This window comes from Aquila chrysaetos, chromosome 8 (genome assembly GCF_900496995.4).
Source record: "Aquila chrysaetos chrysaetos chromosome 8, bAquChr1.4, whole genome shotgun sequence".
Classification (NCBI taxonomy): domain Eukaryota; kingdom Metazoa; phylum Chordata; class Aves; order Accipitriformes; family Accipitridae; genus Aquila; species Aquila chrysaetos.
Window position 1 is genome coordinate 21,652,238 of NC_044011.1, and position 24,809 is coordinate 21,677,046.

Consider the following 24,809-nt stretch of genomic DNA (forward strand, 5'->3'; position numbering starts at 1 on the left):
TGTGTGACTTCTCTGTTCAGCTTGTGGTTTTCTCAGTCCAAGCTTTTCTTGCCTTTATTGTTTCAGTAGTTGAATAGTTGCTGAGTAGCTCTCATTAACAGTAAGGTCATACAAGGTATTTTAAAAGAGAAAAGTATTTTGTAAGAATCAATGAGTTCTTTCAGAAGAAGAATTACCTGTTATAAGTGGAGAAACTGAGGCTGGAGGTTGTAACTTACCTCAGCCTTCAGAGAACTTAAGTGTCAGAGAGCAGCAGTGGTGAGCAGGCGACTCTGGCTTCTGAAACTGGCTTCATGCATCTGTGCCTCAAACTGTTTTTTTTTAATCCCTCTGGCTGGCAGTGGGTAAGAAGAGGAGCTTGAAGGCTGGAGATAAGCTAGTGGTCATATCTGGGGTTCCCAATAATAGCAGACTGTAGATATTTGTGTGTGTTAAGACTGACAGCTTATTAGACCTGGAAGTATTGAGTGGGTGGGGTTTGTTTTTTTTTTTTGCTTTTTGGTGGTTTGGGCAGGGGGGAGGTTCCCCTGTCAAACCCTGGTTGCTTGCTCTTTGGGTATGGTGTTCCTTTAAAATAGTATTTTAACTGCTCTTATACTACGAAAATAGCAGCAGAAAGACATGAAATTCCTGTAAAATGTAGCTTGATGAACATACAATGGGTGTCTCATGGAGTGGGAGGAAAAAGCTGTACATTGTGATTCAGCAAGGTCTTGTGAGTGCTTCTGTTTGCAGGGCTTTTCATAGGCAATTTGTCTATAAATTTCTTTTGCCCCTTTTGCAATAGTATATGATCCTGCATTCAGTTGGCTTGATTTTCTGCATGCCCAATGATACAAGATGGCTTCCAGTTAGTGCTACACCAAGTGTTTTTTTTTCTTGAAAACATACACTGGTATAGTTATCACAGCCTGACAATTCTTGTGAAAAGGTACAAATTGTCTTGTCTTCAAAAGTTTTTTCTTTTCTGTTAGTTAGCAAACTTTTGTTGAATACTGTCTTTTGTCTTTTGCCCCCTATGAAAGAGCATAAGTTACTAAGTTCACACTGGCAAGAGCGCTTCACAAGGCAGTGGCTGTAGAACATGAACTTAGGTGCAACTCATTATACTCTAAATCACAGTAATGAGCTTCATGTAGTTTCTGGATAGCTTACAGGGACTGAAGCAATCCTGTGAATGAAAAGATGGCAAATCTAGAGTTCAGCCATTGAAAATTATCAGATTACCCATGGTAGACTACATGTAGGTGTCATGGTGACTGTTCTGGTCCCTGGCTTCAACTTGCTTTTCATTTCATAGGCAGAGATATCAAGCCTTAATACCTGATGTTAAAGCAGAAACATCTATTAGCATGTTATAAATATTTACATTTCCCAGATAATATAATTATCCTAATAGTCTTTGTTCAAACTGCTGTGTAAGACTGTTGCATATCAGATAATGTATTGTGCAGGTAATTATGCCTATAGAATCCAGTAGGTGAAAGTGGGTGTGTTTAAGTGTAGTGGTTTAACTGATAATGAGTTTGAAAGTGGTGTAAAAAGGAAAAACCAAAAATTATCCAGTGCCCTCAAGATATACAGTTGCCCTCGTTCCATCTTTTGAGAGTCTCACCCCGTCAGTAAGAGCTCAGCTGTGACTGTATTGAGACTGTGGTATGGTAATTTAGCAATTAAAGGTGATTAATTAACAGAATGTTTAAAAGGGCAGGAATCCTTTCTTAGTGACTTAAAACTGTGAAAGGGAGTGGAGTGCTATTTAACTAAGCTGCCATGTAAGTGTTGTTTTCTGTTACTTTTGTTCAGTTGGCAACAGTCTTGGGCACGTATGAAAAGTATTCATGGTACTAACTACCATCCTCTTTTTGTGGCTATGTGTGTACTGTTATGTAGTATTTGTGGTAGGCATTAAGTGGGTGGGATTTGGGGAATGGAGCTGTTTTGCTTGCAGGATGTAGTAGACTGTATAAACCTTGGAAGGCAAATTGCTGAGCTAAAGAACAGCTTGTGTTATAGCTTTTCTCTTACTCTTTTTTTTTCTGTCCACGCCCTTTAGTACAAAGCTTCTTTAAATGTAGACAAATGTCATCATGTATAGCTTCCATGTACGCCCAGACCGTGCAAGGTGTAGCCAAGTGGCAGGACGGAGCCAGTAGGAAATACATACTGCAGGTGAGCTGCAGGCTTGGTTCAGAACCGGTGCCCTCCTGCAGAATACTTGTGTTTTGGCTGGGTGTTTTGTGCCCACTCTGGAGAAGAAGGAAGAATGGTCCAGCTGAGCCTTCAGGTGGTGCTGTGTTCTCCATCCACTGGGTTCCTGGCTGATGAGCCTGAGGTGTGTGAGAACAGAGCTGTCCTGCCAGCTGAGCATGATCCCCTGTAAAGAGCATCCCAGGCCACTGTGATACATATCATATTGACTGTCATAAACTCTGACCCTTTTTCTTCAGTATTGTTACCCATGTCATTGAGGTGATCATATATGTCTGTATAATCCTGCATTTTCAATATGAGCCACTTGCAGACTTGTCAACTAATGTATGTGCCATCTCGTGGCAAGTGATCATGTTACATCAAGTTTCTCTGTAAAAAAAAAAAAGAAATCTGCAGTGGGGAAAATCCTGTAATTTTAACGTTATAGAGATGTTCTAGCTTGCGGTTCTTCAGTAGCATTTTTAAATGGTGAGTGCACATTGAATTAGAGAGGTGGAAGTGGATAAAAATTAAGGTTGCACAGGTAGAACATCCAGCATGTTGCATAGTGGCGTTTGGAGCTGTGAAGAATGGAACATGCAGATTGCAAAACTTGTGAGCAAGCGCTCTGTCGTAAATGGCTAATGAAGATCCAGAATGCCAGCATACGAAGGAAATCCAACTAATTAAAAGCACCCAGGCTGTTTGTGTTTTGTTATTTTGCAAAGTGAATGTTAATGGTTGGTGCTGTATAACTAATGGTGTGGTACAGAATATTGACTCCAAAAGTCCTTTCGTTGTCCTATGTTGTCTGTACAGGCTAGAAATCCTGATTTTTGAGTTTTCACACATGGAAAAGAATGTTCCAACACCTGCCCGTAATTGTGGGTGTATGCACTCCTAATGCAAAAGGTATGCACTGCATAGGAAGGTGATTAAGTTAAGGGGTGTGGGGGGGGACACCCAACACACACATGCGTATATGGAAGAAGACTCGCCCTCATTGTTTTAGTTTAGATTAGGCTAAAATTTCTAAACGTGAATAAACAGAGCGGCTGGCAAAATGCAGGTTGGTGCCTGGAGCCTTCCAGGCTTCTTTTCACTCGGTGCTCATCTGCTTGTGCAAGCAGAGCTCCGTCCTCCCGCCGCCCTGCGCGGAGGAAGGAGCAGTCAGTCCCCGCTGCCGAGGTGCTTCTAGCTCTCCGCGAGCGGCGGGGAGACAGCGTTCCTGAGGCCGGCTTGCTGCAGCTGAGGAGACAACACTCATAGACCCCCTTTGATTAGGATGTGTCAGTGTTGTCAGGGCAACTGTTAACAGCGGCGTATCATATTTTCTCCTTGTGTTGCGTGCTGAATATTTTAGCGTGCTGTAGCTGGAAGAGGGTTGCAGGGAAAAGGGTGCTGCGGCAAGGAACCTGGAGCTGTGGGCTGGGATCCGATTGAACAGGTTAAGACAGCGAAGAGCAGCATCCAAACCAATGTGCCTTTAATTAGGGCTTTTCTTGAAGCTGGGGAAAGACTGCAAGCCTTTTGCTTCCGACTGGATGTTGGTATTTGTCAGCTGTTTGCATACTGCTTATCCGTAGGGGATCTATTACAAGTGCTCAAATGAACAGGCAGTGTTGCAGCTAGCGGCTAAGCAGGGGCTGCAGTTTCTTACATTTTTTTTTTTAATAAGCAAGAGGCAACAGCAACATGCCCGGTTCAATTACTGCCCTCCGACAAGAGAGGTTGAAGAAAAGTGCCAGGCCAAATCCCCTGGGTTTATTCACCATTAATGAAGAGGATGAGCAGCAAAAGAATGGGAATTCCAAAAGACCGAAAGGTATGTTGCGGTTCTGCAGCGCGATCAGGGCTGTGTGTGGAGTACGCTGCACAGGAGGCACAACGTTTTATTAGCTCTTCTGTGTGCTATAGAGAGTCTGTAAGTGACTGCTGCAGTTTGGCAATGCATATTGGCACCCACAAATGCACTGTGCATGATAGGTGTCTGTATTTAAATCCCCTGGATTGTTATGCAATAATCTGCTTTGGAGACGAAGAAAAAATACTTTTTAGTTATTAACCCCATTTTTTCTAGTAGGGATGAGGGTCCTGCATCAGAAATATATCCGTGAATTTCTGTGTGTCTTCTTTGATTTCTGTGCACAGTCTGGATAAACACCTGTAAAAAACAGTGATTGTAGGCTTGAAGAATACAGAATGCAATACCAGCCTGTTATAGAAGACAGCTTTGCCAAAGACAATGTAAAATTAGCAATACTTCCATTCGTGCGCATAAGGGGCAGTGTGCCTTTGGCAGAGTATAGAAAAATACACATTGTTCAAATACACTGACTTTGAGAAGTCTGACAAAAAAAAAAAACCAAACCACAAAAAACCCCCAACAAATTGTAAATGCTAAAGAAAAATATTTATGGTGTTTAAGGTAGGTGAGTGGCGGTGGTGGTGGAGGGATGCTGATGGCCACTGATTTATAAAAGAGGTCTCTCAAGCCTGTGTAGCCACTGTCTATCTTACATACTTACATAATGTAATTAATGTTTTCCACATGGATCCTAGTGCTTAAATTCTGTTGGTCTAGGAGGGATCCTGCACCTTACAACTGTGACTGGAATTTTAAGTTTGACAATTAGATTTTTTTTTTTTTTTGTGATCAAGTGATTCCATTTATGTGAGCACTCATTTTTGTGGTCTTATTCGGGGTGGGGTGGGGAGGATTGTACCAGATTTTTTTTTGTTTACAAAACAAATGTTAGTTTATAGCCTCAAGACAGTGTTTCAAATTTCAGATGTTGCCATTCTACCATGTAACAGGAGAGGCTAGCAAGCATTTAAATAGCAAATTTATAGTATGTATATTTATTAGAGCTGAATCACTTACAGCTAACTGGTTATTTTCTTTTTCTTGAAGGAAGAAGATAGCTTGGTAGCTGTTACAAACAAATTCAGAACTCAAGGTTTTTTGAGTTTGCAGCTTGCACTTTTTTTTTTTTTCTCAGAATAGTAGTGAACCTGACAGATTTGAGTGTTGTCATAAAATATATATTGCTAGTCATTGTTAATGTGCCTCGTGTTAGGGTCTTGTGTACGTAGTAACTTGCTCTTCTGTATATTTGAAACTGCCCATATAACATTGAGATGCAAACTCTAGTGTGAAGTTATTGAGTTTTTAATGTTTTAAGAAGCATATTACTTTCCTTTATCACCCACTGGATGACTTCTAAAGTCAGCAGTCCACAAAGCTAAGAATCAATAATTTTCCTGGTTTTGTTCAATGGCACTGATAGTTTCCCAGGGTAAAAGTTCTTTTTGACTTAGCTAGTGTTTTCTACTTGCAGCGGTTATACAGATGTGCTTATCCTTTGCCTCTCTTGTTATAACTGAGATTCCATTTTTGATTATTTCTTTTTTCTCTTGTTGCTGTGAAATGTAAGTAGACAAATGTGCACAGGAGCACAGACAGCAAACTAACAAGTGCATGTGGTTGTAATAAGATAAAAATTTGGTGGCTTACCTTGAATGCTCCTAGTGAGAAATAATATAGGAGGCTGTACAAAATATTTTGAAAGTATAACTCATTTGTTTTTCTTTTACTAAATACTTAAAATGGCTCATACTGTCTCTAGAACACCATTTGCACACTGGTACATGTAGTTATTTACCCTTCTGTACATCTGAATGTGTTATCAGTGGTTAGGTGGGTTAGAGCTGGAACGCCTGGTCACGGAGAATGCATGTATTCAGGGTGGTGTTCTCCCTTCCCTTCCCAGTACCGAGCAAGGTCACTCTAGTGCAGCTCTGAGCTGAAACATAAGATGTGTGATGGACCCATGTGAGGCTTTCTTGAGTCTTTAAGAGTCTGTTCTGTTGTTACTTTACAGTGTTTGCTTTGTCTTAGTTCTTTACCTGTCCTGTTTGCTCAGCAAGCACCTTCAGCTGCTGAGATGTTTCTTTGTTATTTTCACCGCACTAGCACACACCAAGTCAGTGTCATCTTCAATGGGAGGTGGGCTACATGTCTTCTTTATCTGCAGTTTCTGTAATCATGCTGGACCTGTCTTTGTACAGCAGTTCGAAACCCAAGAGAAGAGGCCTTTAATGGATCTGATACTCCAAAGTAATAAAACAGCTCATTCCTCCATTAAGGATATTTGAATATCATCACAAGTTCTAAAATAATTGACGTTTTGGTAGTTCAAGTCTTCTCAGAATACTTAGACTCTATTAGAATTTGTATGAGAGTTGTTTTTGTCATCTGGGAAACATATTTATGTGGATCATCAAGTGGCTAATATTTGTGAGATTTTTCTGTAAATTGATTTTGATATCAGCCATTTCTTTTCTTGTCTTTGGCTGCCTGTATTGTAATCTGAGAAGTCTGGTAGGCAATGAGTTTGTTCTTCTAGTGTAAACAAATAATGAAAATGTTTGTCAAAGTTTTTTTGTTGTTTTTTTTTTAAATCTGGAGGTATTAAAAGCCTGCAGTGATCTTTGTAGCAATGTGCTCCTGATACTTGCTTTCCTTTGATGTGAATAGTATACACTGCTTCTTCACCAAATATTTTAACTTCCTTTCCTCCTCTTGTCTTTGGGACAAGGCGTGCATTTTTGTTACGTGTCTGTATAGCGGCCACTATTGAAGGGTGTTGAGGTCCAGCTGTTGCATAGTAGAACAGTGCAAATAAAAATGACTTTCAATTGCCTTTTTTACTTTTATTAACATCTTCTATTCTGCTCTCCTGTTATAACATACAAGAATTGTGCTACATAGTGCACTCCTCAATACAACTTGTACAGGTTTACAGAAGCTTATTTTGCACTTGAATTAGTTTTGGTTTTAGTCATCAGCTTTCCAGCAGTTCTGCAACTATATTCACAAAGAAACCAGACAGAAGAGGCACAGAACCACACACTTAACAGCTTCAGTGTTCCCTTAAAGTTTGTGTTGTAAAACAAATACTGTTTCTGTGACTGAAGACAGTGTGTGAATGCCGTTCTTTATGTAAATCACAAAGATATGTCTAGGTAGATTAGTGTTTAATTAAAGGTATCCATCCTGTGTGTGTGAACTTTGGCCTCAGCCATTCTTTGAATTCAGACACAAGCAATTCAATTCACCTTAGCATTTCCCTCCTTTGCCCTGTTGATTTTGTGCACCTTGGATGTAGTCTTAATAACTCTGACCCAATTTTATGAAATTTTAAAGTGATGCCTCCTCTCCTTCCTCTTGGGGGCGGGGGGAATACTTTCTCAGACTATTGATAATACTGTGTTTCTAAAACTATAATTTGAAGAGCGTGGAAAAGTAATGCTCATATTTCTGGATTATAAATTTGAATAATTAATAACTGAAATAGCTACCTTATGAGATTTATGGCAAATGAATGAAAAGAAGTCTCAACTAACATAACAAAGGAATCCTGCACCTGCCTGCTTATTTAAAACTGATCAAGGCAGCGTACATCTAATCTGCTGAGTAAGTATCACTGCTAATAAAAAGCTAGACATATATGCTTTAGGTTTCTGAACAGTAACACTGATTCTTTGTCATCTTGAAAACAAGAAAAGGGTTTTTTCCAGTCTTTTGGTGCATGGCAGCAATGTCTGTTATTACCAGCAGATTTTGCCGCTGTTGCGTGGATGGTGATGTTTTTGTGTAATGCTCATTTTGGATGTAGGCATTGCTCATCCAGAGAGATGAGGGAGATTTCTTGACATGACTGTTCATGTGCTTAGTCTGTGTTCTGCATGTATTGGGGAAATAAATATTCCTTGTTAAACTCGGTTTGGCTAACTTTTAATGCAGTTGTTGTTTTGTTGCTGTATGTCTATACCCAAACACAAACTTAAGATACGTGAAAGAAAAGGGAATTTGGCATCTTAAAGGGCACTAAACTGATAGTCCTGGAAACTGAAATCGTATACCTACAAAACAGGTACTGCATGGGGTGTGGAAATGTAATCTTACCCACGCTGCGGAGTCTGTGCCTCAGGCTGGATCTAGAATGACAGCTTGGTCTCTGGCTTCCACCACACTTTAAACCAGCAAAACTGCCTGGGATGGTGGTTCTCCCAATGGGGCCTCTTAATGCTAGTCAGTAGGCTGACCTCTGGTTTGTTTTGAGCAGAACAGTGAGCAGCTGTTAAAAGGCTGGTGAACTGGCTCACCAAAATCAAGTATTGGAGATTTTCATGACAGTTGGTAGCCTTATCTTGCCCATCTGCATTTGAGACAAAGTTAGGGGAAAGAGTGGGTGGAAGGAAGGAGAAGTACCAATCCTCATTACAATGCTGGTTGTGTAAAGGGGCAGGGCTGAGAACCTGGACAATGTTGTTTGTGTCCTGCATCTTCAAGTGAGTTTTGCTAATGTTTCTCTACACTTCCTCTTTCTTTCTCCTAGCCAAGGCCAGAAGAGGGATTCAAAAGTGTCTGTGACTTTTTTTGTGGCCACTTGTTTAAAAACAGCTCTCAAAGTATCTGGGAAGTACATTCTTAAAAAAACCCTTTTTTCATTACCTAATTTGCAGCTGTTGGGGGTGCAGAAGGAAGTTGTGTTTTTTCAGGAAGCTCCTACAAAGCTGTCTTCTTTGTAGGATTTCACTGTTCATAGCTGTAGGTGCTGGGTAGCATGAAACAACTTATTTGTAATAAAGACAAAAAGATCCTAACATTAAATAATTAATTTGCGGTAAAGCAAAGAGACCGTGCTGGAAGTCTCAGGGATAGCAGGGAATATGTCTGCAGACCAGTGGAGCAAATCTGATTTGTTCAGTCCCTCTGGCTTTCAGAGTGGAAGTCCCAGGTCTGAGGACTTGGCTTGTGTTGGTTGTAACACAGTCTGCTCATCAAAGTGTGTGCTGGGATTACTGAGAGTTTATCTATGCTGGGTAAGAATCATCTTACACTTCTAGCTCAGCTCCGTGAGAAGAGGCTTTCACTGCTGATTCTGGAGGATTGTGATTTTGTGGGGCGAAACAGCCTGTGATCTATTCATGTGCTCGGGGAGCATACTTGACATGGAGTATGTGAATGGTAAACGTTCAAACAAGTACAATATTAATAGTATTTAAAGTTTAAGATATTTGTTAAAAGGAATTCAGGTTAACTTGGCATGTGAACTGAGGATAATCCTAATTAGGGAAAGATTGAATTTTGCAAAGTAACTTTTGTATGTAAATAGGGTTATTTCAACCAAGATATAAATGATGACGTAGTATTTATCAGAGCTGTCCATGTGAGAACAGGGTGCAGTATTTGGTTACTGTAATTGCAGGATAGAATGCTTGTTGAAGTTGCAAAAAGATTGGAGTTCAATTTAATTTAGACAACTCTCAAGAAAGTTTTATAGAATAAGAAACACTGCTCATGAAGGATTGATAGCAAGCAGAGGAGTTTCTTCATTAATCACTGTTACCATTGTAAAAGCAGTGGCTTTAAAAAGCTTGAATTGGGAATATAATTCCAACTGTGGGGAAAATAGATGCAAAAGCAATGTAGGTTTATGGCCATTTCTTATGGGAGAGAGAGAAACCTTGAAAGTAGTACATGTGTCCAAGGATCTTTAAATTCTTTGAGGTCTTGTTGCATTCTTTTTTTTCCCCTGAAAATTGCAAATAATACTCTTTCAAGGGTTTTATACAGAACATGCCATTGGAATAAGACGACAGCAAGAAATGGACTTCTATGCCCTATCTGTACCACATCACACATGTCTGGGTAGTACTATGTTTTTATTTTACAGTGGAAAAATGAGGCAATAGCTAAGCACGTATTTTTAAAAGTATGTTGCAGTTAAATCCCCTGATGTTTTTGTGATTGTGGTGTTGTCAAGAGTCTTGGCACTCTTGCTGCTGTTTGCAAGCTTGCTCAGAAACTGCCGTATCCATTCACTCCTTCAAAGTTGTCTTTGTAGCCAGGTATATAGAAGTCTGGCTTTACTTTTAAGAGAAAACCTTTTGCTTGTCATATTGAACTCCAGAGAAATTAATGAGCACTGGCCCAGAGTGTTGCTTCTGGCCATGAGCAAGTGATGATGGAGCTCTACTCATTACTGGGCTCAGCTGAATCAGTGGGAGTACATCATTTTTTCTTCCTGCACAAACTCACCCATGTACATTCTTTGCTTATTCAGATACCCACAGAGTACTTCCTGTTCTTCTTTTTTTTTTCTTTTTCTTTAAATTCAGTCTGTACTCTACAACTGGAGAACTTGTTTTTCTGGTATTTGAGAATTCAGAGTTCTAAGTGAAAGCATCTCAAAAGAGTTTTGTATTAGTATCAGAAGTCTCTTCAGAAGTGACTTGTGTGTGTGTGGGGGGGTTGTTTGTTTGTTTTTTAAGCCATGTTATGGAATTATTTAACCCAGTCTCCCCAACCTCAGGCAACAACAGTAATGTGCCAGGAGAACAAATGCCACAGTGATTGATGCAATTTGCTCTATTTTAATTAACTACCTTCACTCACTGAAGGTGCATCTCACAGTGCACTATTTTTCTAGCCAAGCATTACTTGAAACTCATATGTATGAGTTTCACCTGCATTGAGTGGAAGCATGATATGAGTAGATGCTGATGTCTGTGGGTCAGATCTGTATAATGAAAGTGAGGGAGGCTACAGGCAATGTTTAATAAACAAATAAAAATGCAGATGAAACATCAGAAATCAAATTAGGGATTAGTCTAAAACTTGGGCTTTCACATCTTGTTGCTTGAGGCAAAGTATTTGTCTCTTTCAGAGGAGTGGACCATGTTTACCAAATTCTACACAAAACTCCCATCTCATTGATTTGTAGTTTGACTGTGACAGCCACTGAATAGCCAAATTGTCCCAAACCCCGCCTTAGTGATCTGTATGTATAGATGTAGTGTAACTGCTTAGTCAAGCTCAAGATAGGAATGACTAGGAATAGCATGCAGATTGTTTAAATTTTCCTTTTTACACTAGCAGTTTCAGAGGAGAAGCACTTGAATGTTGGCTTCATTTTCTCCTTTAAATGATTAACTTGCTGATAATGGTTAGAATAAACAAAGTTCCAGTAGGCAGGTCACTGCAGCTTAACCTGGATGCAGGTTCCTCCAGAAAGCAGAATTTGCCCCTGTACTAGAGGGGGAGACAAGGGATTTGGGGCAGGCTATGCCAGTGGACAGCTGAACTGCCATGTCAGTACTGACACAGACCTGAGGCTACCCTGTGTGTGTGTTTGTGCTGGGAACTGTTGAGCTGTTTTGAACTAGAGTAATACCTTCTGTAGTTTCAATGGGATAATGGTACAAGATTCTCTCTAATTGTTTGCCAGATTAAAAATCCATTGAAGTTTTTGTTCCCTTTTATTAATGCTGGGCAAATAGATTATCTTCCATTTGTTTCAGATCTGTTGAAGCCTCGTTTTGCTCTTTAGCTCTGTAGAGGCAACAGTTTTTCTCAGGGATTAGCTATGCTTCTGTAGACTTCATGTCTGATTTATAGAGTTTATCTGTGTAGATGTCAACAAGAGGAAACTGGGTTTGGAATCAAGAGTTTGAGCAAATCCAGCACAGGTATCTGCTGAGACTGGTGGGAAGCAAAATGTGGAAAGTAGCACAGATTCCAAATCATAGAAATCTTCCAGTTGATGTCCTTCACTTAAGAATAAAAATTTAGTTAGCTGAAGCACTCTTCCTTTGCTGGTACTAGTGTCTGTACAGCTGGCTTCAGGGAAAGCCGGAGTTTCCTGTTAGAAGTCATAGTTGTGGATTTACAATTGGTCCTTAATCTCAGTAAGTGGTTTTCAGTAGTGTGTGTTGGAGGCCAGATTTACAATCAACTTGAAGAGGAGGCAAAGTGTCAGTTTGCTTAGGAGTTGAGAGTTACCCAAAAACCTCAACAACCCGGGAGAAATACTCAAGGTACTGGAAGTCCCAGAAGGCACTCGCTATACTTAGAAACAGAATTTGTAGTTTGGTTGCTGGCTACCTGCTCTTCAGTCTTTATTTCGCTTGTTTAATACTGCTACAGTCTGAACATCCAGTCATGCCTACTAATTGGCCTAGTCTTTCACATTGAGGTTGATTCCCCCCACCCCCCCCCCACCCCGTAACAGACTGAAAGAGTTAATGTCTCAAACATTGTGGTGGGGCAAGTTCTGCTTAAAGACAAACCCTGCACAGCAAGGAACCAAGGTGAAAAGCCCATCAGCTCAGACATCAGCAACAGGAGGGGGAGGGCGTGCTGGAGGGTGCGCAGCTCCCTGTTCTGATAAGCTGTTCTGATACAAAGATCAAACAATGGCCAGGTCTGCAGGGAAGGAGAAGTTACTCTACAAACGACCCCCAAAGCCCAAAGGCTCACAATCTGCTCATTAGCCTGACAAGTTCGGGTGCACGCCAGAAGGAGGGGCAAGGATGATAGAAGGACACAAACTGAAGCCCCTGGTGCGCAAGCCCACCGGGACTGGACCCCTCGGCTGACTGAACCAACGCTGGACCCAGGACCGGTGAAATCTTTCTCTCTTCCTTTTTCTCTGTCTTCTCTCTTTCCTTTTCCTCTTCCACAATCCCTACACCTCATCTGTTTCAAGACATAAACCGTTGACCAAGTCTGAGACTAAGAGTAGATCCAGCCACCCCTGGGCCCTTCTCTGAGGAGGCGTCTAGAAAGCAAGGGGGTCTGCTCTGAACCTCATGACTCGACGGGAGGGATCTCCTTATTCCCTGAATTGACGTATATGGTTACCCTGGGTTACACGGTTTACAGAAGTAGTCTTATGCCTGTTCCTGTTGTGAGAAACCCTGCCACCTACTACCACGCCTCCCCAGTTCAGTTTGCTTCTGTTATGAATAAAATCTTTAACTGATTGTTTGGTGTCATTTCACCTTACTTTAGCCTGAGGGAATTTCAAATTAAATACGACTCCCTGGTCTGTCCTGTCTGGGTCATGACACGCTCCCCAGTCAACTTTCTTTTGGGTCTTCCTCTTACCTCTGAAGCAGATGTAGAACAGCTGTCCTTTCAGAATCTGGCATGTCGGGTACAATTGCTCACAGATCTCTTCTGCGATCTGCTGCTGATTTTTTTTTGTTTAGCATTGGAGGGTTGTGGAATGAGGCTAGTGCCACTGCACACCCCTGCAGCCAGGAGATACTCTAGCTGGGGGAGTTTTGCCTTCAGAAGAGCCTTGCTGCAGCCTAGTGCCATAACCACCTCCTATTGCGTGATATGCTGTGCTAGAAATATGCTCTTTCTTTATCAGGAACGGGGATGCTTCCTGAAGGATCTGAGGATAGTGGATGACACAGAAAACCTTAAGAATTTTTATTGTCTGTGCTGGGACACAGTGAGGAAAAGGAGTGAGGAAGTAGCGTACACTTTCAAAAATAACATTTCTGCATGATGCCTGAATTCTAATTTAATTGATGGGAATATGATCGTAGCGCTGATGTCTTGGGCAGAGACAATCTGACTAGCTGGAACTAGTTGAAAGTCAAGTGAAAGATTCTGGACCTATAATCTCATAACATCCGAAAACATACTGTTAAGTGTGCTGAAGAGGCTTGGTTTTTCCATTCTTGAATTCCAGATCTTTCAGCTTTATTTTAAACTCCTGCGCTGGCAAGGTTTATTATAGAAGTGCTGACAGAACTTTATTCACACTGTTGTATCTTAGTGTACAGAGCTATCTTGTTTCTCAATTCTGCTTCAGAAAGCTTTTCAGAAAGCTCTTTTGGAAATGCAGGTTTATCCAGTTACCCGCCCTTGACATGAGAAGTCATCCTTTTACACAGCCCATTCTAGTTTTGTTTTTTTTCCTTTTTCAAAGTCAGTTTCCTCATTGCCTGCCTGCTGACTAATGCACTGATGAAAACTACAATACTAGGTTTTGGCTTCTATGCTAAGACACCGTGAATGACATCAAATGTGGCTGAGCTGTTTTTGAAGACACAGAGGTGTCATGTCAGTGGAGTTCACACTTGTTTATGCTTCTGAGTGCAGCAGTGGCAGTATGGTGGAAAACAAACTGCTGAACCTTCTTGCTGGTCATTCCTTCTTATTTGTAGCAGCTATCTCATTGAGGAATGTGCACCCCATCTTGGACATGCAGTCCACGGCAAACTGTAGACAATGCTACTTTCACAGTTTGTGGGCATTCCCCTTCACTAGAAAAATCAAAACATGTTTACCTGTTTACCTCACTTTCTTATTCCCTGCAGCAAAGGAATAAAAAGTAGTCTGTTTAAAAAAACCAAAAAAACAAACAACAAAACACCCCCCCCCCCCACAAAACAACAAAAAAAACGAAACCCAGAACCTACCCAATCTTCTCCAGCTATCTAGATATGTTGAAGTGCTGTGTTTAGTTGCAGTCTGAACTGCAAAATAAGAGGGTAAAGGGGTAAAGAAAAAGCAGATGGCAGTCGCCATCTGTAAACCAGAAAAGGACAGCAACAACCAGCTGCTGAGTGAGGTATTGGCAATAAAACCAGGCTGCAAACCAAGCAGCTTGTGCTTGTCATTGTGCCTGGGTTAACAGCATTTTGGTACATTATTACACTTCCAATCTGTCCTTTCTGAAATACTCCATAATGTATTTATTTACTTTTGTGCTAGGATTCTTCTTCACTGGGTTATTCTCAAGTTTAAGAAACACAGCTTTCAACTAGTTTGTGTTCAGGGAGTTTGTGAGCTTTGCTGTCCCTGTGAGTTACCTGGATTGCTGCTGTAAACCACGTCTCAGATGCTCAGTGTCACTGAAGACTGTATGCAGAGTAGCTTGGTGTCGTGGTTTAAACCCCAGCCAGCAACTAAGCACCTCGTAGCAGCTCACTCACTCCTCCCCCACCCAGTGGGATGGGGGAGAAAATCAGTAAAAGAAGTAAAACTCGTGGGTTGAGATAAGAACGGTTTAATAGAACAGAAAAGAAGAAACTAATAATGATAATGATGACACTAATAAAATGACAACAGCAATAATAAAAGGGTTGGAATGTACAAATGATGTGCAGTGCAATTGCTCACCACCCGCCGATCGACACCCAGCTAGTCCCCCAGCGATGATCCCCTGCCCCCAGTCCCCGCAATTTATACGCTAGATGTGGCGTCCCATGGTATGGAATACCCCGTTGGCCACTTTGGGTCAGCTGCCCTGGCTGTGTCCTGTGCCAACTTCTTGTGCCCCTCCAGCTTTCTTGCTGGCTGGGGATGAGAAGCTGAAAAATCCTTGACTTTAGACTAAACACTACTTAGCAACAACTGAAAACATCAGTGTGTTATCAACATTCTTTAGCACCGTACCAGCTACTAGGAAGACAATTAACTCTATCCCAGCTGAAACCAGGACACTTGGCTTTTCACTGCAATATGTTTACCATAAATCTTTGTGGTCAATAACTGATGCAGAGCACAGGAAAGCAGTATAGTGAAGACTGTGATGCTCACACCATGGCGATGCTTGTGGATGCCTCCTTTTTCTGTTAGACTTTTGTTTAATCGCCATCCTTACTGATTTTACTTGTTTGGCATCTGTGTGATGAGCAACATTCCAAGGCTGAGATATTTAAGGTGACAGTATGACAGTTTGATCTTCCTCTCCTGAGAAATGAAGACAGCATCTCCATGAGTACAATGTGTTGGGAGTTCTGAATGGGCTCCTGACCCCAGGGTCTGCAGAGGTGATTTATGCTCATCTTAGCTCTGCAAACAGACCCTGCTATTGCCTGGCTGTAGAAAGGAGTTCAGTGTGTCTTGCTGCTACTAGCAGTTCCCTTTAACACTCAGTGAAGATTTGGCTTAAATTTTGAGGAAGTGCTGTTCTTTGGTCTTTCTTGTTATACTCCAGGCTTTGATTATGGAGTTTTCATAAACTTGTCCTAGGATTTATTTTCTAAAAGATCTAGATAATTGCTAGTAGCAAGCTCTTATCACTAATCGAGTCCCACATGGCAAGGCTGTAGCTTTTTTTGCTATAAATCAAGGCAAGAAGGTTCTGCTGATGAAATGTGGACGTCTACAGGCCAGTTTTCAGTGGAGTTCTCAGGCAGAGGTACTTTAAGATGTCTTTGACTGCTTTTGTTTGTGGTTTTGTTTGTTTGTGTTTAAGGTAGGGGAAACAACAATATGGCCTTGTAAACTTGACCTGGTAAGTTAGCAAAAGCTTTAAGAAAGGGGTCTGTGTTATTGAGAGAGGTTACCCTCATCTGCTTGTTACCATCCACTCTTGCTTGTCCTTGTGGTGGCTCCTAGGAGTGTGATTTGACACACTGCAACCAGCGAATCACATAAGCAAACACCTGCTCTTGAAACAATGTAAGCTAATGTGGCTTCAGAAAGAAAGAAGGTAGGGAGCAACCTGATGAGTAGGTTTACTTTTGTATTTGTGATACTGGTAAAATATGGTTTATCAGTCCTTAGAGAGAGCCATGTTATTTCTTATAATGATGCCGTAGAATAATTTAAGTGGGTTGGTAGAGTTACTGCATACTAATAGATGGGATGTTCGATGGAGTAAGCAGGATCCAACAGCTGTAATTCAAAGTCAGATTTTGAATTTTTCTCCTTGGTTACAAGACCTTTTGTAATGTGTGTCAGCGGGGCGGCATTTACATATTTTTTAAAGCCTTAGTGCTTCCTCATTCTCAACCAATTCTCTGCCACAGAATATCCAACCTGGTCTGCTCACTTTGGTGAAGTAGTGTGAAAGTACACCAAGATAGGAGGCTGGGAGTGAGCGAGAGTCACAAAAGTCAAGTCAAGACAGAACAATATAAATATGGAGGCATGTTCCTCACTTGAGGAAAGCTTGTTGCTTAGTTTTAAAGCAACTGTCTTCTGAGACTGGGTATTGGAAAACCAGTTATTGATTAACAGTCCTTCCAAGACCTGTGTTGCAAAGACTGCCTTTTCACGTGAAAATTCTTGTGAGAATAGAGAATAACTGGTGATAAATATCATGTCTAGTAACATTTACAGGAACAATCTCTGTTTCCCCCTCTGGGGAGGGGAAACTTGGTTTTGCAGGACATCCTGACAATAGTGATTGTAATGAGAGCTTTCCCATCTGACTCAAGTGTTTCAGGCTGTGTAGAGATTATTGAATATTACTCTTGGAAAAACAGCCAGACAGTGAGGCTGTAATTACTTGTGACTGAGCAACAGGGCACCTACTTCCCTTTCTTTGCACAGTGTTTTCTCCCTTTTTTTTGTCACAACTTATTTGATTGACCTTTTGCTTGAATGTTCTTTAAATTAAACCATCATTAATTATATACTCCGAAAGGGTTTCATATGTAGTATAACACATATATATGTTTGTGATGTATAGATCACAATTCTTTTTTACAAAATGACAACAAATGTTGTGCCTGTAAACGGTTTGAGAAGACTTTGCTCCTTCCAGGTATTAAAAGACGTGAAATCACTGTCTGCATATGCTTAAACTTTCACTCTCTATTGCGCTCTTGGATCTTTAAATGGGAAAATCCAATGAGATCTGGCTTTCCTGTTATATAACACAGTGCTGTGCAATTTTAAATGCTGAAACCACCTTCCAAATGCCTTTATTTCCTGCTGCTGTAAAGTAGTGCAATGCTGGATTATATTTTATGCTTTGCTTTTTAAAGGGGGGGGGGGAGGGGGGAAATAAAATGAGGAAAGTAAGGTGTATGTTGGTGTCCTGCATGCCTTCAAGATTAATTGGGACTTTCTGCTGAAAGTTAATGTATGTTGAATACAACTTGCTGCTGAGTAAGTGGAGCATGGAGGCTTATGTTAATCAGCAGTGGTGCCTTTTCTGCTGTTTCCCCTGCGCTGTACTGTGTGACTTGGTTAGGCAGGGCTAGCATGGGTTGTAGCTGGTCAGAGCTGCTCAGGCACTGATGCTTGCAAGTAGGGCTGTTTTAATGGGCCACTTGCATAGCATGTTTGTTGTGGTCTACTGGGCTCTGCCTTTCACGTGCCAGTAGAGCCAAAAGCTGTGTGTGTTGAGGTGCTGGTGGCCAAGCAAATGGCAGTGGAGATTGCCTGCCAGGGTGATTTGCTGAGCAGGTCTGCTGCCACTGGGTTGGATTGCCTATTTGTGGACTTGATGAGACAAAGATACATCAGTTGTTAGTCTTTTAAATGGTTCAAATTTCTTCTGGTAAATATTGTAGATACAGTGCTGCCCAGTCAGCATAGGAAATGACAAATAACAGATCACAAATCCTAAAAGTATTTCCATTCCCTGTCCCACTCAGGTGAGACATTATAACATAGTGTGGTTTGTGATTTTGGTGAAGTATAAGGGCTAAACTTTTTTTATCAGTGGTGTTTGTGTAAGTGTTCCCACTGTCTGTGGGTACCTTTTGGGGGATGTCTTAATGTCAGCTGATCCCCAAAGTTTTCTGCAAGCAAGGATTGCTACTGCACCAGTGTTTCTAATCCCAGCCTCTGTGGCAAAGTAGAAAGCAGTGCTGTGGTGAAGTGCTTAGGGTGAAAGCTGACTTTTTTTTGATGTGAAGAGAAGCCTTTATACCTGCATCTGCCCTTATGCAAGTAGGGTACTACCCTTCACCCACATACTGTAATAGAGGTGTATTGCAAGGCATCACTGACAAATATTCCAGTACTTGAAATCTGATTATTTGAGAAAGAAAATAGATAAGTATTGCTAAGGCATTCCCCCACCCCCAGGTAAACAAAGTAGGAACACTTATCTATGGGGGAGATGGGGGTGTGGTTTTTTTTTTTTTTTTAAAGGGCCATTGTCTTTAAACAAATACAGATGTAGGCAGATTACTAATGCCAGCTGGAGTGTGGGAAGAGGTTACTCTATAGGTTGCATCACAAGCTTTGGCAGAATGAAACACAAAGCTTGCAGACAGTGATTCTAGATCCTGTTCTTGCTCTAAGTCAAGTACTTTCCTTCTAAGAGAGTGGGGAAAACTCTGCTAAACTGTTGCCTGCTGTAGCTAACTCTACAAATAGATGAACACTGAATTTTGTAGTCTGCTGTCACAACTGGAAAGATGTCCCATGGTATCAGTTGGAGCCCATGTACTGAAGGACTGAAGTACTTCAGTTTATGAGCACTGAAAACCTAGACTTCACAAGTGCTCCTTTCCCATAGTCTTTAAAACTTCTTCCAAAGGTCTTTTAATAAAGCCTTCTCTGAATAGGAGTTGAAACTGAGAATTAAAAAGGTGTATGAGGAAAAAACGAGGCTTACTGACCTTGAAGTATTTAAAGTATTGCAGGGATAGGTGCAATTGAATAGTTTGCTCTTTTCAGAGCTGCAAATGTTTTGCACAACTGTAATCCTGTCCTGTGTAGCTGTAACTCATGGGTAGTGCAGAACTAAGTCTGTCATAAGAAGAGGTGCTATGTGTGGGGATTGTTAAAGAAGTCTGGCAACAAGATGCATAAGACTTGTGCAAAACCATTAAAAAGGCTGGGCCAGCTTTGTCCCTGTTGTAATTCTTCTGAAGCAAAGTAAATTGAAAAAGTAGTGAATTTGACCTCCTGTTTCCAGGCTTAGAGCACTTACCTTTTTCTCTTGGTAATGGACTGAAAGCACTTACTGCTCTGTTCTGGCTTTATTGAACTGAACTGCATTTTGCAAGCAAACAATTAGTGGTCTAATTCTTGCTTGAAAGAGATAACCATAGAGTATCCATTTCAAAGAACAACAAAGCTTCCAAGGACAGATATAGCTGTAGTACCTGAAGCTGCCTTGAAGAAATTGGTGCAAGTTTCTCATAAGCCTTTGAATCCCAGATCTGTTTATCTTCCAAATTAATGATGGGACTGTACATCCTGCTGTCACATTCAGTCCTATCTCAAAGTAGGAGAACTATAAAAAGTTTTATAATTTTGCACTGGAGTAATTCTAAAAAATTCTTTCTTGGAAAGTGGGGAATTACTATGTTGATAGGCAACTTGCAGAAAGGGAGTTTGGAGCAGGGCACTTGTAAAATGGTCTGAGTCATCCCTTTCCTCAGTCAGGGCTGAGGCATGCTGGCAGGACTGCAGGCAATGCTGCCCCTGCACAGCCTGGTATCGCTTGTATGGAAAAACAAAGGGCTTCAGTCCTGAAGTACTCAGCCTGCTACTCATCAGAGAACAGGGCTCCATAGGATTTAATGGGAAGACAGGTTAAGAGTGTCCGGCACAGGGAAGAAAGGCATTGTGAAGAAGAAGAGTTATTTCTACTTTTTTTTATTCCTGAAATCTTGCTTTTTCACACTTCAAGTTTCTTTGTTGAAATGGTTACTTACGTGGGCTTCCTAGAAGATTGCACTGTCTGTTTACTTGCAGTAGTGTCTGTTTGTGTGCTGCTAGCTCTTCTGACTTTTCTTGTGCTTCAGAGTTTCCCAAAGATCAAAGCTACATTTACAAGAACTGGAGAGACACCATGCTGGACTAGGTCCAGATTCCTTCAGTTTGTTCTTATGCTATTGGCAGTAAATGTCTAGATTGTTTTGCAGCCATACTAGCAATTTGCTGCACTGCTTAAGCTGTGGGGACCTGGCACTGGATTTGACTCCACTGCATTTATTTTATTGCAAACAATACATCATGAGTCAGATAGAGAAGTGTTAAAAAGATGGATTGTGAATGTCATCCAGTATGTATAAAGTCAGCACTTTCAAACACAAAAGCTAGAAGCGACTGATGCAGTTAGCCTGTGCCTTAGAGATAGTATCACAAAAAAGTGGTACACTCAATTCTTTCATGTGTAGTCTCTGAAGTCTGCATTATTTAATAGTGAACTGGTCCCAAAAGTTATTGGCTAGCTTTAGAGGCTTGGGAGGCTTGGCTTTTTTGGGGTTGTTTTTTTCTTTTTTTCTTTTTTTTTTTTTTTTTTTTTTTTTTTTTTTTTTTTTGTGGCAAGTACTTTAACTTGTGCTAATGAGGCTGCTGCTTTAAGACTAGGCTTTGACTGCAGCTTATGAACTGCCTAAAATAACACTTTGGGGAGTAATGAGGCTACCTACTCTTGCTACTGAATCAAATACTTAACTGCTGCATGGTTGTTCAGGCTCTATTCACTGTTTAGTAATTGCTATGTTTGATAGTGTGGCTCTGTTTTTTAAATCTGTTCACCAAATTCCTCAGTTCAGAGCTGTTTCCTCAAAGTGTTGCCAAACATACAGCTTAGCTAAATGCAGAAGAGACTGTTCTTTCCACAGCATTTTGTTTGCTAGGAGAAAGGGGAATAGCTTGGAGGAAAGCTGCACCAGCACGCAAGGTACAACTCCCGACAGTTCTTGCAGAAAAGATGTGTAGGTGTGTAGTCGCATCTAGATACAGATGTGCTTATAACAGAAGTGAATGGTAGGGTTTCAAAAGGGTACATGCATACCAAGGATACTGTACAGTAGTTACACATGTAACACCTTGACACTACACTAAAACATTATTTTGGAAAATGTGTGCATTTTCTAAGGACAATGGTCTACCCCCTGAACTGTTAGCTGAAGTTCCCATGTCCTTCCAGTGATAACATCCTAGTGAAACCAACTTGGGCTGCTGTAGCCTGCATTTGTAGGAACTCCAAAATGATGGTGATAAACATAAATATTTTTCTTTTTTTAACACTACTTAACTGCAAAATATGGCACTTCAAGCTTCTGGGTTCTGCCCCTGTTTTCATTCTTATTAATGAAGCCTATGTACACTGCAGCTTAATGCTAACTTCTTGTAACTGAAACTTGCCTATTTTTGCTCAACAGTGGAAGCTGTGACTTTCCTGAGAGCCCCCTACTGAAAAGTGTATCAGGCATCATTGCTTAGGTACATAAATGAGTGGAATAACTCTCTTAAGTTCTCTCTTCCTCTAGCACACTGGGTAGGAGGGAAGCAAACCTCAGGCCCAAGTGAATTCCCTCATAACTATGTTATTGATCAAAATAGCTGTTTTTTTTAAAAAAAATATGGATTCTGTGGATATAGGCCTAACTGCAATCCAAATGTGTACAATTATATAAACTTTACTGTAGAAATTCTTGAAACGAAACTAGCATCGTAAAGCTTATAACAGCATAGTTGAAGAAAGTTCCTTTGCTAAAATTGTGTCATCAAATGTGTAATTATGGGTTAAAAAAAAAAGATTATTCTGCACATTTGGATCACATTGTTGGGCACAGAGGCCTTTCTTCAGCATCTAATGAAACTTCTTGGACTACCTGGGTCACATACAGGCCTGGTTCCTGTCAAATGGCTTATGAGGACTTGAAGAAAGATGTGTTGTTTGTTCCTCTTCCTGGAACCATGGAGCTCTTCTGGTATCTGTCAGCTGCCAGCCAATTACCCTGCTGTTCTCTTCTGGCTATACTTTGCCTTACGCAGGTTGTTCCAGGACAGCCATGGAAGTGATTAAACTTTCAAAAAGGGCAAAAGGGATCTTTACATTGTTCTTCTTGGTCTTAAGCCATCATACTCAGCTGTTTTCAGCAAATGCTCTTTGGAGTTTGGGGAGTGTTTTCAACATGAGAGTCTGCTCTCAGAGTACCAATGCTGTTATTTAATTGTTCTCTTTGGTGGTTATATACTAGTTTGCTCTTGAGTGTGAGGGCATTGCCCTGTGCATGCAGTTGCAGGCCTGCATGGTACAGGGAAAGGAGAATTTTACCAAAGCGTTAAAAAAAAACCCCAAAACCAGCCAACCAAAAAAAACACTATTAAGATTCAGAAAGTTTTGGGGTTTTTTGGGGTGGGTTTTTGTTTGTGTGGTTTTTGTTTTTGGTTTTTTTTTTTTTGTAAGAAACAACAAATAAACTGTTTTTTTTAGGGAATAGGGTAAAGGAAGGACAGCTCACACAGTGGGCCAGGAGCAAAGCCAATAGTATAGTCAAGGAGCCCTGGCTTCCGCTTATTCTCATGCCACAGTGAATATTGACTTCTACAGAAAAAAATTTAGGTTGTGTTATTACTGCTGTGGGTGGGGGGAAAAAAGGAAGTGACTACTTGTTCAGATTTTCAAGACCTTTTTCTGTTAATGCACTAAAAGAATTTCATAAGGACATTGAATCTACAGGGGAAGCACGTGTCTTGTCAGGAGAGCTTTCAGTCCCATAAATGTGATTGCCTCCTGGTTACCGAAAAGGAAGCAGTGAAAAATATCCATTTATGTTTTGACATGTAAAGAATGAGAAAAAAATTGAATAAATCTGTACATGCATGCTAAATAACTGATGGGCTAATTTATTATGGAGACATTTATAGACGCAGAGGAAAGAGTGACACTTCTATTTGCAGTTAATTCCACAGGATTATACAGTTCTCACAAATGTGTTATAGACTCAGAGGCTGAGGGACCAAGTTCCTAAATACTAAGCTATATATAGTATGTGTGTGTATGTATATATATGTATATATCAGTGTCTTCTGATTTAGTATAGTAGACTGAAATATGATGAAAACTTCACATGGACGAACAGTTTCTTACATTTACAATGTTTTTAAGATATTGTTCGTAGATCCTTTTATACTCCTTTAAAAGGAGATGCAGTGAAAGTCTTTGTTAAGACTTGGAAAAACTGTTGTAGCAGTGGGTTTGACTTTTAATATTCAAATCTAGGGTCACATTCCCTGACAGTGGTCAATCTAATCAAATCCACAATGAAGTAGAGGTAGTCCAAGGAATATAACTGCTGATGAAATCTCCCCTAAAACTGTCTTTCTACTGCTATTTGACATCACTGACCAAATTATACTCTTTTCAGGCAATTTTAATAATATTAAGTGCCAACCTGCTTAAGTTTTCCTCCTTAGAATAGGCAGCAAAGTATATCCTTGATTTTTTTTCAGGGGTTCTTTGGTTTTCTTGCACTTGTGTTTTTCCCCAAGCCCTCTTCCTTTTTCTGAAGACAGGTTATAGCAGAAACAGCTAGCTACTTTTATATATGTGATCCCCTAGGCATACAACAGCCTTGTCAGAAACGCAGAATGATGGGAGCACGAAGTCTTGTCTGCCACTTTAATAATTTCCCTTTCTTTTTCTTTTCTGTTCAATGCTTTCTGTACTAAACCTTCACAGAAATAGGTCTAGAAAGTTAAGCATCAAGCTGTAACAGTAGCTTGCTCACTCAATACTGTAGTGCTATCATGATACTCATTTTATAAGGACTGTGATGATGTAGGCTAATGTTTACACTTCAAAGGTTGATGACTGAACTTTTAACGTGGGACTCCAAGACTGTCTTAGCTAAAGAGAAGTCCCCATCACATTGATTTCGGGGGAAGAAAAGAAAGGTGTAGTCTTGAGTAATAAGAACAAGCTGGTAGTATGTGTGATTTTCTTTTTTTAATTTTTTTTTTAAATGCTATTGGGTGGTTCACAGGCAATGTCACTTGTGGGACTGCAAGGCCCACCTGCAGTCAAGCCAGTTAGGGGTGCAGGGCGTGGGTGGAGATTGCTTTTGTTTTTCTACTGCTCATCTGGCTAAAGGTGAAGCCTTGCCTGCCAGTGTAGGGCAATCCTCTGCTAATCTGGGGAAATCCATTTTGTCTCGGTCAGTTGATATAGGCAACGATCTCTTCACTCACTGAGCTTTCTACCTCAGAGGTAACTTGGAGGATAGCATTAGAAAGACAGACCACTGTCCTCTCCACTGCAGAGATTAAAATGCATTAGCTCTGGTCACACTCAGTATTTTGTTGA

General features: G+C 40.7%; 1 protein-coding gene across 7 annotated transcripts in view; it reads left to right on the forward strand.

Moving 5' to 3' along the window:
* The first annotated feature begins 3,038 nt into the window (after window positions 1-3,038).
* The window catches only part of MAP7 (microtubule associated protein 7), a 110,742-nt gene continuing 88,971 nt past the window's right edge, over window positions 3,039-24,809 (forward strand). For all 7 annotated transcript variants that reach the window (XM_030023119.2, XM_030023120.1, XM_030023121.1 and 4 more), the window contains exons 1-2: window positions 3,039-3,105; window positions 3,872-4,018. In XM_030023119.2, coding sequence (XP_029878979.1) covers window positions 3,054-3,105; window positions 3,872-4,018 — 199 coding nt within the window. In that variant the 5' untranslated portion in view covers window positions 3,039-3,053. The remainder of the gene's footprint in view (window positions 3,106-3,871; window positions 4,019-24,809) is intronic.